General features: G+C 50.0%; 1 protein-coding gene across 1 annotated transcript in view; it reads left to right on the top strand.

Moving 5' to 3' along the window:
* The first annotated feature begins 3,712 nt into the window (after positions 1 to 3,712).
* The window catches only part of CXXC4 (CXXC finger protein 4), a 74,266-nt gene continuing 62,223 nt past the window's right edge, over positions 3,713 to 15,755 (top strand). The window contains exons 1-2 of the mRNA XM_053941141.1: positions 3,713 to 4,518; positions 4,606 to 4,789. Of these exons, the coding sequence (XP_053797116.1) occupies positions 3,713 to 4,518; positions 4,606 to 4,789 (990 nt within the window). The remainder of the gene's footprint in view (positions 4,519 to 4,605; positions 4,790 to 15,755) is intronic.

The following is a 15,755-nucleotide window of genomic DNA, read 5'->3' as shown; positions in this document are numbered from 1 at the left end:
GTGCCGAGACACTTTGTGTAACATCCACGGTTCAGCTGGCACAATTTCGCCTAAATATGCCTGAAATCTGCAGCACCTCACGCGTCTGAAAAAAAAAAAAATCATAGCGTACGCGGGGGTTGGTAGTCATTAGAGATCTGCGAACGCGTGTGAAAAATGACAGGCTGCGTGGCCGTGCGCTGACCGGGGCACCGGCTTGCCGCTCCAGCCGGGCGGGGCCAGGCCGGGCGGGGGTACCGCCGCTCCCCTCCGCAAACTTCCCGGAGCACAAAGTTTGCCGGCAGTTCCGCGCCCGCCCGCGGGGAGGGAGACAGGGCGCAGCGCGGGGGGCGCGCCCTCCCCGCCGCCCCCTCCCCTCCCCTCTGCGGCGCGGCGCGGCCCCGCCCCGCCGGCAGCCCCGCACCGGGCGGCCGCGGCCGCAGCGCCCCCGCCGCGGGAGGGGAGCGCAGGGGGCGGCGGCGGGGGCGGCCCCGGCGCTGCGCCGCGGCCCGTGCGCGCCGCTCGGTGGCGGCCCCGCCAGCGCTCGGCGGCGGCAGCGGCGGGTGTCCGCATCCCTGCGTCCTCCCGGCGCGCTCCCTCACCTCGGCGGCGATCGCCTCCCGCCCGCCCCCGCCCTCCCCTCCCCCGCACCGCCACACGCACACGCACTCCCGGCGCTGTGTGCGAGGGCGGGCGCCGGGAGACGGGCGGCGAGCAGCGCGCCGGCAGAGGAGACCACCGCGCACACGCACACACACACTCCCTCCCGCCCGCCCTCCCTCTGTGCCTGCTCCTTCCTCGCCCCCCGCCGCCTCCCCTGCTCCCCCCTCCTCCTCCTTTCTCTGCAACGAGCTAGAGAGAGAGAGAGGGGGGAAAAAAGCCACTTACAGGTATTTGTTTAGTGGATCGGCGGCTTAATTTATCCCCCCCGCCCCCCCCCCCACCTTCCCCACCGCCCCTCGCAGTTTGTTTACAAGTATCAAAGTTGTAATTGAGGAGCTGCCAAGGCACATCTGGATATTTTTCTTCTTCTTCTTCTTCTTCTTCTTTGTGTTAGGGACTGATGTGCAACTAATTAAAGGCAGGCAGGCTGGTAGCGTCTGCACACTCAAGCCCCCCCAAATAAAGAGCCTGGTAAGTGACTGGTTTGCTTTCCCCCCTCATCTTTTCCCCCCTTATTCTTCGCCGTTTTTTTTTTTTCTTTTGTTGGTTTTTTTTTTTGTTTTTTTTTTTTTTTTTTTGGTTTTTTTTTTTTTTTTGTGTGTGTGGTTTCGGGTTTTAGTTGTTGGGTTTTTTTTAGAGGGGTGGGTTGTTTGGTTTTTTTTTTTAATATTGTGGGTTTGTCGGGGGATCTTTTTTTTCTGTTGTTCTTGTTATCTGGGATCGTAAAAGTAGATTAATGCTAGACTTGGGCAATAAAAGGCGTCGCTATATTAATTTATTAATTAATCTGCACCCGCCCCTCCTCCTGAATCTTAAATATGACCTTTGATCTCTCTGTCTTTGGCAGAGCAGACATGCAATATTGAACATGCACGGTCACGTTTAGCTTAAGCAGGGACAGAATCGCAAAGCCCGGCTAGCAATTTCTATTTATTTATTTCATTCGTGGAAAAGAGGGCGATAGTTCGAGGGGGAGGGAAATCAATAACTGCGTCTCGGGTACCCTTTTCATGCTCCGGAGATGCATCGATTAAACAATAATGACCCGGTTGGTGGGCACCATCATTTTCTCGCTGCTGGTGGCAATAAAGCCTGAGAGGGGATCGCGGGGAGAGAAAAGGTAGCCAGCGAGGGAAGGTTTTGTGGAGAGAAGCCAGTTTAATGCTGGGGGAAATAGGGCAAGAAAATGCATATGACTTCTGGCATAAAGGGCTGAACGCTAACATTTCATTCCTTACCAGATGCGTGGCTTTTGTACACATGGCTGGCAAACTAGTTTCATTGAGTAGTTGTTATCGAGGACATGCAGCTAGGTTTTCCTTTCTGGAAACGGGAGAGGTTTTTGGTTTTTTTTGCTGTAAGCAAATCCTTTGCATCCCTCCACAAGACGACGCTTAGCCTAGAGCTTTCCGGGGCAGCCTTTGTATTGCCACGAGACCTCTGAAGGCAGTGAGAGTCTGGGTTTTTCCCTGACGTGGAAACACAGAGGTGGCTCCTGCGAGCTCGGGGTCTTTTTTTTTTTTTTTTTTTTTTTCCCCGACGGAAGGACGCCCGCCAGTCCCCAATACAGCCGGGGGTGAGGTTCCTTCTGTAGATTTGCGCTCTCTTCATCTGGATTTGTTTACATAAAGCCCGCTTTCAGTGCACGACGTTGGGAGAAGACGAAGTTTTTGCACTCGGTAGGTTGGGCTGCAAATGGTTCATTAATCTAATTATGATCGTAATTACCGTAATTGATAACCATTTTGAACTAAACATACCAGAGTCTGGAAACTAGACGTAGCCCCACGAGTGCCTCACGAGTGAGCGTTTCTGATAGCCCTGCATGAGAAAAGATGCTGGAAATATCTGAACTATTCAGGTAGAGCATCTGGAAAACAAAGAGGCAGTGTTCATAAACTGAGGGCTTTTTAAGTTATGTTTTGCTTTAGTTCGCGCAGGCTGCCATAATATACTTTCCTCATTGCCATGAACTAAAATACCCCCATTCACCTCCCTGGGGGAGAAAGGGGGCGGTAGGAAATAAAACGGATCCCGTGTCCTTAGCCCCCTCCTAAAGTTTCCTAGCCTGGAGCAGAAAGCCATCTTTCCCCGATGAGGGCTAGTTCAGCAGGTACAGCGACGTGCCCTCCCGAGCGTTCCCGGGCTGTCTCTCGATGAAGCCCCCTGCCCCGCGGCGCCCACAGAGGGGCTGTCCCCGTCTCGCTGTGTGTGTCCCCAGCCCTCCCTGCGCAGCCCCCGGCGGCGGTGACGGGGAATCCTCCCCGAGAGGCTGGGATAAATACTCCGTCGTTAGTACAGCTGCAGGCGCCGGGATCACAAGCTGTGAAATTGCTTAAGTTTTTTTGTTTGGGTTTTTTTTTTTTTGTTGTTTTTTTTTTTTTTTTTTTACTAGCCCCGTGCCCCCCGCAGCCTGCGGGCAGCCCCCCCCCCCCCCCCCCCCCTGTACCCAGAGGCGGCCGGGGAAGCCGGTGCCGCCGCAACCAGCGCCCGGCGGAGCCAGCTGTGCCGGCAGGCAGCTAATGACCGCCGGGCTCAGAAGGACACCGTGGCAGCTGGCGTCTCCCTCCCCCACCTCCCTCTTTTTTCTTTTTTTCTAATTCCTTTTATTTATTCCCCCCCCCCCCCCCCCCGCTCTTTCTCCCTGCCTTTTCATTTTTCCCGGTGCTGGTAGGTGGGCAGCTCCCGGCCCCCGTGTCGTGTCCCCCGCCCCCCACCTTGTCCCGGGACCGGGCTTGCTCCACCCGGGCCGGCGCTTCGAGCCCTCTGCCCGCGGGTACGGCGACGTGTGCCCCCCACCCGTGTGTGCTCTCCCCTCCCCCGGGGTGGCCGTGGGCGGCCGTCAGCGCCCCCCGCGCGCGCGCACCCCCTCGGAAATGACTTTTTGTGTTTCAGCTGCGGCAGCTCCCGTGAGGATGCCGGAGGAACGGCTGCCCGGCCAAGCACCGACCGCGGGGATGCGTCCGGAGGAGGAAGAGGATTAAGCGACCCCCCCCGCCCCGTCCCTCTCCCCCCGGCCCCCAGCCCCCCCGTCCCGTCCCTTCCCGCCGCCCCCCCCGCCCCGGCCATCATGAACACCAACGTGTGCGTGGAGAGCGGCCCCAACCCCGAGGCGCCGGGGCTGCCCAAGGACAGCCACCTGCCCGAGGGGGCCCTCAACAGCCTTGTGGATTACAACTCGGAGATGGAGAGATACCGCTCCTTCGCCACCTTCTACAAGACCAACGGCGGCGCCTTCCCCCAGGCGGCCAAGATCGCCCGCATCACCACCCCCATCTTCCCCAGTGCGGCCGCCGCCGCCGCCGCCCGCATCGGCATGTCCCCCTGGAACTGCGACACCGCCACGGCCGCCGCCGCCACCGCCATGCTCTGGGGCAGCGGCGGCGGCGGCGGCGCGGCGGGCGGCGCGAGGAAACCCTCCTCCTCCTCCTCCGCCGCCGCCGCCGCCGCCGCCTCCGCGGCCGCCGCCGCCGCCTCCTCGCTGCACGCCGGCAGGGGCGGCATGCACCACCGGAGCGACTCGCAGCGGCTGGGCAAGCCCGGCTGCCCGCCGGCCGAGCAGCCCGCCCTGCCCATGGCCAACGGCAACTTCCTGTCCACCCTCGCCCCCGAGCACTGCCGGCCGCTGGCCGGCGAGTGCATGAACAAGCTCAAGTGCGGCGCCGCCGAAGCCGAGATCATGAACCTCCCCGACCGCGTCGGCACCTTCTCGGCCATCCCGGCGCTGGGCGGCCTCTCCCTGCCCCCCGGTGTCATCGTCATGACGGCCCTGCACTCCCCCGCCGCGGCCTCGGCCGCCGTCACAGACAGCGCCTTCCAGATCGCCAACCTGGCGGACTGCCCGCAGAGCCACGCCTCGGCCTCGCCCGCCTCCGCCCTGGGCGCCGCCGCCGGCGCGGGGGGCGGCGGAGGCGGCGGCGGTGGCGGCGGAGGCGGAGGGGGGGCCGGCGGCACCGGCGGCGGGGCCGGGGCCGGGGCGGGCAACCCCGCCAAGAAGAAGCGGAAACGCTGCGGGGTGTGCGTGCCCTGCAAGCGGCTCATCAACTGTGGAGTCTGCAGCAGTTGCAGGAACCGCAAAACGGGACACCAGATCTGCAAATTTAGGAAATGTGAAGAGCTTAAGAAAAAACCGGGCACTTCGTTAGAGGTCAGAGGAGATGATTTCTTTTTCCCCAGCCTCCCGCCGTCCCTCCTCAACCCCCTGCCCCCGCCCCTCCAGTGCTTCTTGTCTAGCTTCAAGATGCAGCATCCCTTCTCCGAGGCCTCCTTCAGGCTCTGAGGGAGCCCCCGCCGCGGGCGCGGCTCCCCGCGGCGCGGCCCCGCCGCCCGCCCCTCTCCGCCCCGCAGGAAAGAGAAACGCCGCCTCCCGCGGCGCCCCGCCGAGCCGGCCGCTGGCCCCCGGCCCCGGGCCGAGGAGGGACGGCCGGGAGGCGCTGGCCCCCGCCCCGCCAGCTCGTGGCCGTTACGGAACGATGCTAACCTGGTTTACCTGCCGTGCTGTTTCCATAAGACTTCTGGCTCTTTGGGTCCTTTTTCTTTTTCTTCTTCCTTTTTTTTTTTTTTTTTTTAATTTCTCTCTCTCCCTTTTTTTTTTTTTTTTTTTGTTTTTCTTTTTTAATTAATGGCAATCATGACGATTCGGGGTGGTTTGTAGGAGCAGGGAGGTGGGAAAGGGAAAATTTTAGCTGAACACCAGGCTCTCACTGTCAGAAGTTCAGGGAAAGCAATGGCAAGTTCATCTCCAGGTTGGCTGGTAGCAGTGTGTCCCAGACAGACAATGGGCCACGGAGCCCAGTAGTAGGTGAAATGCACCCAAGTGATCTCTTTGGCAATGTCTTTAATGAAATAACCTGCTCATGGTGTATTAAACCCAATGGAAGAATAGCACAGGTATGACTGAACTGATTTCTTACTGAACTGTATGTACGGTTATTTTTACAACATTTCCTCGGAACTGACAATGTATTGTGTTCCCCAAAGCTGTAACAACAGGTTTTCAGATTTGCTAGACGTGCGAGAGACAGGCAGATCCCGTGTCGCAGACATTTCAGTTATTGTATTGGGTACGACAGACAATGGGAACCAAAATACACAACCGCAAGGAAAATGGCAATTGGATGATATCGTTAGGGGAAGGAAACAAGTGAGAGGAAAGACTAGTAATCATACTTAATTCCTTGTCATTATAAAAATTACAGTGTTGCTGGTTTGACACACGTCTCAGATGCGTCTGAAGGTGTCGAGGATGATGGATTTAGTACAGAGGAGTAGTGTGTGAAGGGTGACACCAAGATTTGTAGTCACAGAAATCAGCAACTAAGTGAGAAATTGCAACTTCCCTCTCTGTGTGTGTGTGTGTGCCTGTGTGTGTTTGCATAGCAGTTTATTCCCTTGCTCATTGCTCACAGGAGCTCTCTCCAAGAAGAGATGGGATGAGGGATTCCAGGGAAAAAGCAACACTTAGAGCCAATTAATTTGTTCTGTGTTAAATAAATTGAGATAATAGTGTTGGTATTGACACTGTCATGGGACGAAAGCAACATTTGGGGGTTCACTGACATTTGGCTGATAGCATTAACTCTTTCCTAACCAGCCTCATCAAAACAACTAATTAATTTCTTCTTGCAAGAGTGAACTGTCCTTGCTGAAAGTTTAATTCGTAGCTCTGCATCCTTTTAGCTCTTTTTTTGTGAATGGTGACCCAGCATTGCTAACACAAAAATCAGGATGGACTTTCCGGGGGATAGAAACTAGACTGGGCTTTCAGCTCTTGCTTTTCTCAATAATATGCCTTTGTTGGTTTTGTGGCAAGTTTGCAAAAAGGATAGTTAACACCCTGGTCTGTTAGGCTGAGTACAGCCTAAAAGAGACTCCCTGAACCAGAGGCATGGAGAATTCCCCTCACACTACCCAGCACTGAGAGTGCCTTTGTGTGCCAAGTTCCCTCATTAGGCTTGCAAACCAGGGTGCTGCTGGGATTTAATGTTTGTGATAAATGATAGGTTCTGATGGTTTATCGATTTGTGCAGAAAGTGAGCTATCTCTGGAAGAAACACATTTGTACGTTATCAGATCTTCCTATAGGTTTGTGTGCATCTCTGAGCACATTTCCAGAAGTTCCTTGCTCCTGACAAAGGTGTTCAGTAGTGTTAAAAACTTTTCAGGTGTGCTAAGAGAATGCCTCCCGTTAAAATCATTTAACCACTGTGACTAATAAACCCCATGGTTTAATTAGCCACTTGTGTGCTCTCATAACCACCTGCCTTCACTTCTTTTCTTTATTCTCTCTTTCCCCCACTTGCTCTCTCCTGTTTGTGCTCCGTCAGATACGTAAACACAACAGCTCCTCTGCTGCTGTACTGTGACTCGAAGGAAACGGGTTTCTCTTTCCAGCTGTGGAGATGTCAGTAATGCATCACTTCTCTGCAGGTCATGGCCCATCACAAAGTTTTGTCACAGGATGTGGCTAATTTCTTTACAGAAGTGTGGTTTTTAAGTAGGAGAGGAAGAATAACTTATTTACATGGTTGTTTTCTGTATATCTTCTTTCTTCTTTATAAAAAAATAAAACTAATACAGTGACAGAAGGGCTGCCTACAGCACAGGTGCAGCAGCAGTGCTCTGGCTGTTCGGCCACCAGCTGGAAGGGTGGCAGAGGGTGACAGGGCCTCCACAAGGGCCCTGCAGCAGCGGTATTAGTGTTGGGAGTGGGCAAGCGCAGCCTCCCTGCAGAGTGAGTGGCTGGAGTGACTCATTTGGCCTGTGCTCCTGGGGAATCCACCACTCTGTGTGGATGGTCCCCTGGCACCTCGCTTGGCACCCTCCCATGGATATGCATCAGGGATGAGGGGCTCATATTCCACTACACACTTAGATGATTCGTGAGTTGTGCTCGACAGTGGCTGCAAAGTGCAGGGGTGATTTACAGCAGGGGGGTTGGAACCATGTTTAAAAATAAATGAAAACTTAGAAAAATACCAATAAACCATAAACTGGCTGACCCCACAGAAACCATTTCTCTCGTTTTGCTTTAAATCTCTTCTACTGATGCAATGAAGGCATAGGATATAACTCTCAAAGATAGTATATGGAGTTGAAGACAGATTCACGTGAATGCTTTCCAGTTTCTGACCCTTGCATTTTTCATGGAATGCTTCTCACCCAGCATTTTTTTTAAAACACTTGAATTATTTTTTCCTATTTGTACTGTTTTCACATTAAAAGTGTCCCAATACTCTAGTATTTTTCATAGAATGTTATTATTACTAGGAAATTTTATGTACGGCAAAAATAAATCTATAAAAATCAGATTGTCGTCACGTTGCACGCTGTCCTACTTGTGTATGTATATTCTGTGTTCATTCAGATTTACAATTGGTTTAAAGAGACATAATCTTTATTTACCCATAGAGACTACTTATTTTCCTCTGATTGGGGCACATGTCTGTAACTTCTGCTGCAGGTTATGAAGATTAGGTGCCTGATGGTAGTTCACATCCTTCTCTCTTTTAAACAAACCCCATTCAGTGTATGAATCTCAGTTGCCCCCAGTGCTCACTTTCATTAGCATGACAGCAAGTTCAGGCAGAGAGGCTGACTTGCATTGGCAGGGGCTGAAGGGTCCTGCCAAATGTGAAATATCAGCTGTTTAGGCATGCTGTCATCGTAGCGGGCACCACTTGCTCCCTTTGTAACAGCCCAGCTAATTGATATGTGCGCTATTAAAGTGAGCGTTTGCATACCAACCTGATTGAGTCAATACCAGCCTCCAAATCCGAGGCACTTGGCTGAGCTGCGCTTCAAGGCAGTGGGATTTTGAGATGGCCTTCTCCAGGGATAGGTTGTGATGATTGATTTCAGCAGGAGCGGCGTCTGATCCTGGAAGTCTTAACACCATATGGCATTGCCACGGGGGAGAGAGGCTGCACTGGCAACCTCCGAACTTGCACTTCGTGTTGCGGTAGCGCGTGCGAGCGCTGTTAAGGGAAGACTGCTGAGCTCTGTGGATAGGGGTCAATTAGTAGGGGCCTCAGAGGAAGCAATTTCCCCGCTGTCTATCTGGCTTTAAATTACATGCACAAGTTAAGTGACGGCATGATGGAATTGAGCAGTGGTGAGGGGGAGCTGTAAAGTCTGATAAGAAGCAGGCGGCTAACACGATCCAGCGGGCTAACTGGAAGGTGGAAAGAAAGACCACCTTGTAGCTCGTGTTGCCGTTCATCCCTAAACATCAGCAGTGCTGCTGTATGACAGGCTTTCTCTCCTGCGTGCCACTGTCTCGTAGCCCTCCATCTGGCCGAGGCTCCCTGTGTGCAGGTGTTAAACACTTTGCAAAAGGGAAAAAAAGCAGTCCTTGTTCCTGGGCGTTTACAGCTGGAGCAAGGACTGCCATCTGCCCCGAGCACAATTTACATTGGCGTTGGCTGCAAAGCCCTGATCAGCCCTGAGAGCTGTTTTTATCCCTTTTTCCTCCTTGTTTGTGACCCTGGTGGTCTGCCAGAGTTCTCTTGTTCTGTTCCCAGGCCTGAGCCTGCAGGGAGTGTGGCTGGTGCTGGAACTGGCTGCTAGCACCATAAGAGAGCCCTCACTGGGTGACTGTGATGCTCATGCCAGGGGCTTCCAACATGGTGCATGATCCTGCTGTGACAGTGTGAGCAGGGAGGGGAGGAAGTAAGAGGCAGGGCTAAATCTGACCTTTGTTAAACATTTTACCATGAGGTTTTGTCACTTTCATTCAGATACTCCATGTCTGGGATAAACATGCATTCAATGATGAGTTTTCCTTTTGACCTCTGGAGGTTCTTGGGGACAGCACCAGGCCTCCTACTGCCACATCCAGCAGAGACCAGAGCAGCTACATCTTTGCTCACCAGTGCCTGATTGCTGCTCAGAAATCTCCTTGAAGGGAGTTGACCTTCTGTGTTAGGTTCATGTCTTGCAGGGGAAGGAATGTGCTGCAGTTGGTGGGAGTCATGGGGTGGAGGGATATGTTTGGAGCCTAGAGGTGACAAACTTTTTTGTCACCTTGCAGTTCTGGCAGATGACTGAGTGCAAGTGATTTCCTCTGAAATGTGGTTGGATGGTGCCTGGTTTACCATTTCATATGTTGTTGTTTCCCTTTCCTCGTGTGATGCTTGCAAAGCAGAGGAAGTGCCCAAACCCCATGACATTACTGTTCAGTTTAGAGTATAAATGGCCGCTTGATACACTGTGCAGACTGTCGTTAAGGGGGGTGGGGGGGGTGGGGCAAAAATGAAGTTACTCCTGCCTAAGGAAATCTCTTAGTGGTGGGATTTGGTACTGAACTGAACAGAATTTCAAGAAATTCTGCAAAATTGTAGGCTAGTCAGGGACTTCAGCTTCTTTCATACAAACACTGCTTTCTACTTGCATTAAATCATTTGCTTTAAATCATTGAACTATGATTGTTTGCCAGTGAAATTGTCTGTACGGTAAGAGAGGTTAACTGGTTGTGGTGGTTGTGAATTTTGACTGCACTCAGTAGTTCTTTGCATGGTTTCCTAAATACTAGTATAGTTTATGCACTTGGAACATCAAGATTCTGTGCCAGACTCTGGATTTCAGTGTTGTGACTGTTTAATCTATTTTTTAAGCTGACATAATGAAATCTCTATGTACTGTTTAGGCTGGGCAAGCTACATGTGTCTTGAGAAAGATGATGAATGAGGGTGGTTTGAGATTTTTTTTCAGCAGTAATTAGCATAAGTGTCTTTTTTTTTTTTTTTCCCCTTTTTTTCCCCCCAAATCATCTAGGTCACTTTGAACAAGATATTTCAGTTAGAGGTACATAAAACCATCATGACTTGGAGTCTTATGCCAGCTACAGGATGTTTGGAAAACCTTTTCCAATTCTGTGTTTGTACAAATTGTTGTAGACTATACACATCATGCCTGATTCATATAAGGAGACTTTGTTTAACTTGGTAGATATGTGAATGTCATGCTTCATACCACTGATTAGGGGTGGGTAACCATAAGGAACAGTCTCAATTTTTGTCTGCTTATTCATGTTTGTTCATATTATTGGATATTGGGGTCACTTTCCATGCAATTCTCTTTGTTAAGTGCACACCTAACACCTTTACAGAAGTCAGAGAAGACCTTGCTCACTTGAAGAATGGATTAGGATGTCAGCAAGCAATCCCTTGGTACTGGGGAAAGAAAAGGAACAGAATCTTTTTTTTTTTTTTGTCAGAAAACAACATCCTGGTACTGCTTTTTGGTTTTTTTTTTTTTAAAGTTCCCTAAATAATTGAAAAAAAGGTTGATATTAATTTCTGTATGCTGTGTCATGCATTTATGCATGGCAATGAATAAGAACACGTATTTTCCAAATATCCTAAAAATTTGTATTGTTAAAAAGAAAAATAGTTGTCTTACAACTCTTAACATGCATATATTTTAAGGGTTAGGCTTGGTGAAATAATTCTAAGTAGGCAAACCTAGAATGTACACCTTAAGACTCATCAAATACAGCATAATCCTTTTGATCACTGGTTGCAATGGGAAATGGCTGCTGCTTGCATAGGGATAAGCTTTTTGGATGTACCAAGCAAGCTGGGAGCAGTAAGTAACTTGTGTCACTGTAGCATTGGTGGCTAATAATTCCTAAGCCACCAACTACGGGCTTAAAAACTGGCAGCAGACACCATGTCCCCTGAGGAGTGCCACCACCCAGGGAAAGCATTTCTCTGCTTCTGTAGTGTCTGTGTTTTTGATAGCTCGTCTGGATGATTGTACTGAACCACAATGTCTTCAAGCATGCAGCTTCCTTTGACACCTTTTTTGCTATTTGAGAGCCCTGACTACATGTCTGCCTTCTCTCTTCTTTTGGGTACTTTTGTTGTTTTCCACAGTTGTATCTTGTTCAGTCACATGCAAACACCTGTCCTGAAATTGAATTAGTCTGTGGTGTAATCTAAAGTCATCCCCCATTTCAGCATCCTGTGCTTTCTGTTGTGTCTTGAGTTATGTTGCACTGTACTTTGGATGCGACAGCCATTTAATAATGTTGAAGCCTTAGCTCTGCAGGGGCTAAAAAGATCCCAGCAGGCTTGTTAACTTCTACTCTCAGACATTATGGGAAATATTTTCTCCTCCCTGGAACTCTTTGGCATCCTCTTAATTAACACTATAAAAATCCATAGCCAGGTATGCTTGAAGCCTGTTTAATTCTTTTGCAGTTTTCCAGAGTTTCTCTGTTCCTTCCTATTTAACCAGACAGTGGTGCCAAGTGAGGTACGAGAACATAAAAGGAATATAGGCAGCCTGGGTCATGCCAGATACTGTGTTCTTGTCAGGCAGCATACTCATCAAGTGCCTTTCCCATACTCACCATAGGATCTTATTTTTCCCTGCTCTACTCAGTATTTTTCTTTATCTCAATCTCTGAAGTGTTGAGCATTTTAAAACTTTGCACCTCTCCTTTCTCAGGACAGGATTCTTTTCGGCTTCAGACTGCTGTGGTCATGTAGGATTCCCACTAGCTGGTATCAGACTTCATTTGACTAGAAGTTATCTTTCTATGTATTTGACTAAGAAGCTGTCTGTGACAGAGATGAGAGAGATTATTCACGGGTGTAGGAAGTGGAGAAGCAGTATTAAAATTTAAGGTGGAGAGAAGAACTTAATAAATACTAGAAAATGGGGTAAATCCAAGGGTGTTCAGGATGGATATAATTTAAGATGAGGGCAGAGGAGGAGAAAAGAAAAGCTGCAAAGTGCTCAAACAGAGGAGAATTCCAGAGTGGCTGAGTTTTGGTTATACTGGTCTGAAGCCTCAGTGAGGAGGTGCCTGCTCCTCCACAGGGGTGATTCGGTTACCTTGGGACAGATTGAGCACTGAAGGGTGCAGTGGTAGGGCTGAGATACAGTGACATTTCCCTCGCTGAGAAGAGCATGAGGTGTATTTGCTGCTATGAGTAATAAGTTAGTATTCAGGTGAGGCAGTTGAAGAGCTCACCAGTAACCATCTTCCTGAAACTTCTGTAGGGGAAGGCCAAGATTTCACAGAGCTGAAGGGTACCTTGATGAGAGTAACCAGGGCTTTCCCCATGTCCTTGTTGATATCATAAACCAGTTTTTAAAATTAATTCTTAAAAATTGACTGGAGTTTGTGGAAAGAATTTTGATATCAGGGTGAGCATTTGATATGCGTGGAGTCTTGTCATCCAAACAAGTTATTCAAGGGGTAAGAAAATGATAAAGGCATACATACAGAAAAGCCAACAGATGTGAAAGAGAGAGGGGAAGCTTGCAAAGGAGAGGCTGAAAATGATTTCTTGCACGAGGACTTCTTGGTCTTAAAGGTTTCTTTGGTGGTGTGTACTGTGTTTCCTAGGAAAGCTGGAGCAAGCTGACAGCATATCAGTCTGGCACTGTGTTAACCCAAAGAATTTGCCCCATTGTCATGAAAAAAATACCCCAAAACAACTGCAGTTCAGTGACATCTGTCCTACACATCTGACTGTGATGGGGGATTGGAGATTGGGTGCAGCAGCCTTGGCAGTTACAGGCTTGGAAGAGAACTGAAGAGCTCTCAGAGTCTGTGTAGAAGCTACAAGGAGGACAGAGCGAGAGTAATTAAAGATGTTGGAAACAGAAAAGGAGAGGCAAGGAATACACATTCTTAAATATGTGATTTCCAAAGTGAGTAGTATTAGTAAAAAAAGACTTTTAGTTTTAGAGCGAACAAAACAAATTTGGAAGGGTTGTGGGACCCACATGGCAGGGGGTGAGAGAGGACTCGATCACACCATTTTAGTAATGATGTAAAACCCATTCCCTCTACATCACCATTTCCTCTACATCACCAGTTCATCTGAGCTCTGGGAGGTGGTGAAATGGTTGGCTGGTTGCTTGGAAGCTGATGTAGAGTATATTGGAGGTCAAAGTCCAGTGGAGGTCACAGTGTCATGAAAATAATTACTAAGATGGGTCTTAATTGTCATCCTTGCAAATTTCAGAAGACACACCTGGGAAAAATGGAATTCAAAACCATTTACAATGTATTAACATTTCCCTCACCAGTCAGGAATTGTGGTGACCTGTTGTATGAGAGCGTGTTGCTGCTCCTCTTCCTGCATTGAGTTAGACAATACATGGTGCTCACCTTGATACTTGGCTACAAGAGAGCCAAACTGGCACCTGTGATGGGTCTTAGGCATTGGCTGGTTATAATCCCTCAGCTCAGATATCAAGTGCTGCATTTGAGTGATGTATTTTTTTTTTTTTTTTTTTTTTTTGCAAGCTTTGCAGAAAAAGAAACAAGCAGAGACCAAGAATTTAATGGATATATTTTTCACTGGCTCTTTTATCAACAGCATATGAAAAATCCCAAAGGACAGAAGCAGTTAGCTAACCAATGAGGCATCATAGCTGATTTTAGGTTCCATGCAGGAGAAAAAGATACTGAAACCCCAGCAACTCAAGGGGAAAGAGATTTAAATTTAGGTTTGGTACTAAGAAACGTGCCTCTCCTCTGCTTGGAGACCAGTCTGTAAGAGATTACTGTACCCCAAGGCAGCAGTTTGGAGGATGATAAAGATGTCAGCCTGTGAGTGCAAAGACTTGTACCACTGGATGATGAACCAGCAGGGATTTCTCATTAATGGAATGAATGTTAACAAGAATAATTCTGTTTTGTGAGCTGGTGTGTGTGGGAAGGATAAATGATAGGGGCTGATGGATGGTCTTCACAGAGATTTGATTAGGGAGAAGGTGAATGGCAGCGTGTGAGAGAGGGGGAGGTGTATGCACATGGTATATCCATTGCAGTAGGCAGACACACTTCCACAGAAGTCAGCAGAAGTAACCAGACAGGTCCTAGGCAAAAGCAGAAGCTGAGCATTGGTGTGGATATTTGATTTTTGGTGTCTTGTGCATTGTAGAGTCTTGGGTTTTATGTTGCATGGTGGTAACAAACCTGTATCCAAGAAATTCTCTATAAAACTTTAGTCAGTACAAGAGCTTTCTGCTTTCTGCTAATAAAGCACTTGACTACTGATATTAATTCCTATAGTCAGTATGGGAGCACCGAATTACCCCTTTTCTGACCTGCTTAGCATCATCTTTGGCTCTGAAGTAACACTCCTAAAGCTTATATGAGCCCTTCCTGAAAAACAGGAGACAGGCCAGACCTATTGGTTGAGAGGCCAGGCAGGCAGATCCAACAGAAACAATCTCTCATCCTGCCTGAGGCCTTCATATGCTGCTGGAATGCAAATAATAAATGAAAAAAGGCAAAATAGTCACATAAGCTGAGTAGGCACTCCAGCAGACTTAGCAGCTCCACCCTCAGCTACAGGGGCAGCTGAAAAGTGAAGGAACTTTCGCATGAACTGCTCGAGAGAGATGCAGAAATAGGGAAAGAAACGTGAATCCCTTTGACAGTGAGATGTGGGAGACCCCTAACCCGAAAAGCCAAACCTCTGATATCTTCCCCGCTGCCTTTGGCAGGAAGGCATTAGGAGCCCCGGCTGAGGCCGGAGTGTGGCCAGCTGGAGCTCAGCGGCAGGGTGCAGGTGGCAGGAGGAGTCCCGGCCCGGCTGCGCGCCGCTGCCAGCCCCGCGTGCGGGATGCCAGGCTCGGGGAAGCCGGCGGCCAAGCCGTGCTCCCTCGGGAGCGACAGAGACGGCAGAGGTGGAGACTTGGCTCCGTCCCTCCTCTCGCTGGCCAAAAGGGCTGCACTGGCACAAGGGAGGGAGCGTGCTAGAAGGCGTCCCCGCCTGGGAGGGGATGGGCAGAGGAGGTGTGTTCCTTCCCAGGGCTCTGCCTGCATCCGTGTGCCGGTACCCTCTGCGCGCTGCTGCGGTGCTTTAGTGACTCGAGCTGGCCCCTGGGGCTGTTGAGGCCGATGGCGGAGCATAGGAGCTGCTCTCCTCAGACCTGAAGGAGATGCTCACCGGCACAGAGTGGGGCTCCAGGGGCTCCGTCACTAACATTTCCTGGGACTGAGCTGTTCTTTCTTTGACAGCATTAGTCTGGATTCCTTATGATTTCTGATCTGTAGTTGCCGTCTGTTTTCCCCAGTGGCATTACGCATTTTTTCAGATCAGGACCCCATTCCCCCAAATTTGATCTCATCTATATAG

Source organism: Vidua chalybeata, chromosome 4 (genome assembly GCF_026979565.1).
Source record: "Vidua chalybeata isolate OUT-0048 chromosome 4, bVidCha1 merged haplotype, whole genome shotgun sequence".
Classification (NCBI taxonomy): domain Eukaryota; kingdom Metazoa; phylum Chordata; class Aves; order Passeriformes; family Viduidae; genus Vidua; species Vidua chalybeata.
Note: the sequence above shows the minus strand (reverse complement) of the source record. Positions and strands in the feature narration are given on the sequence as shown.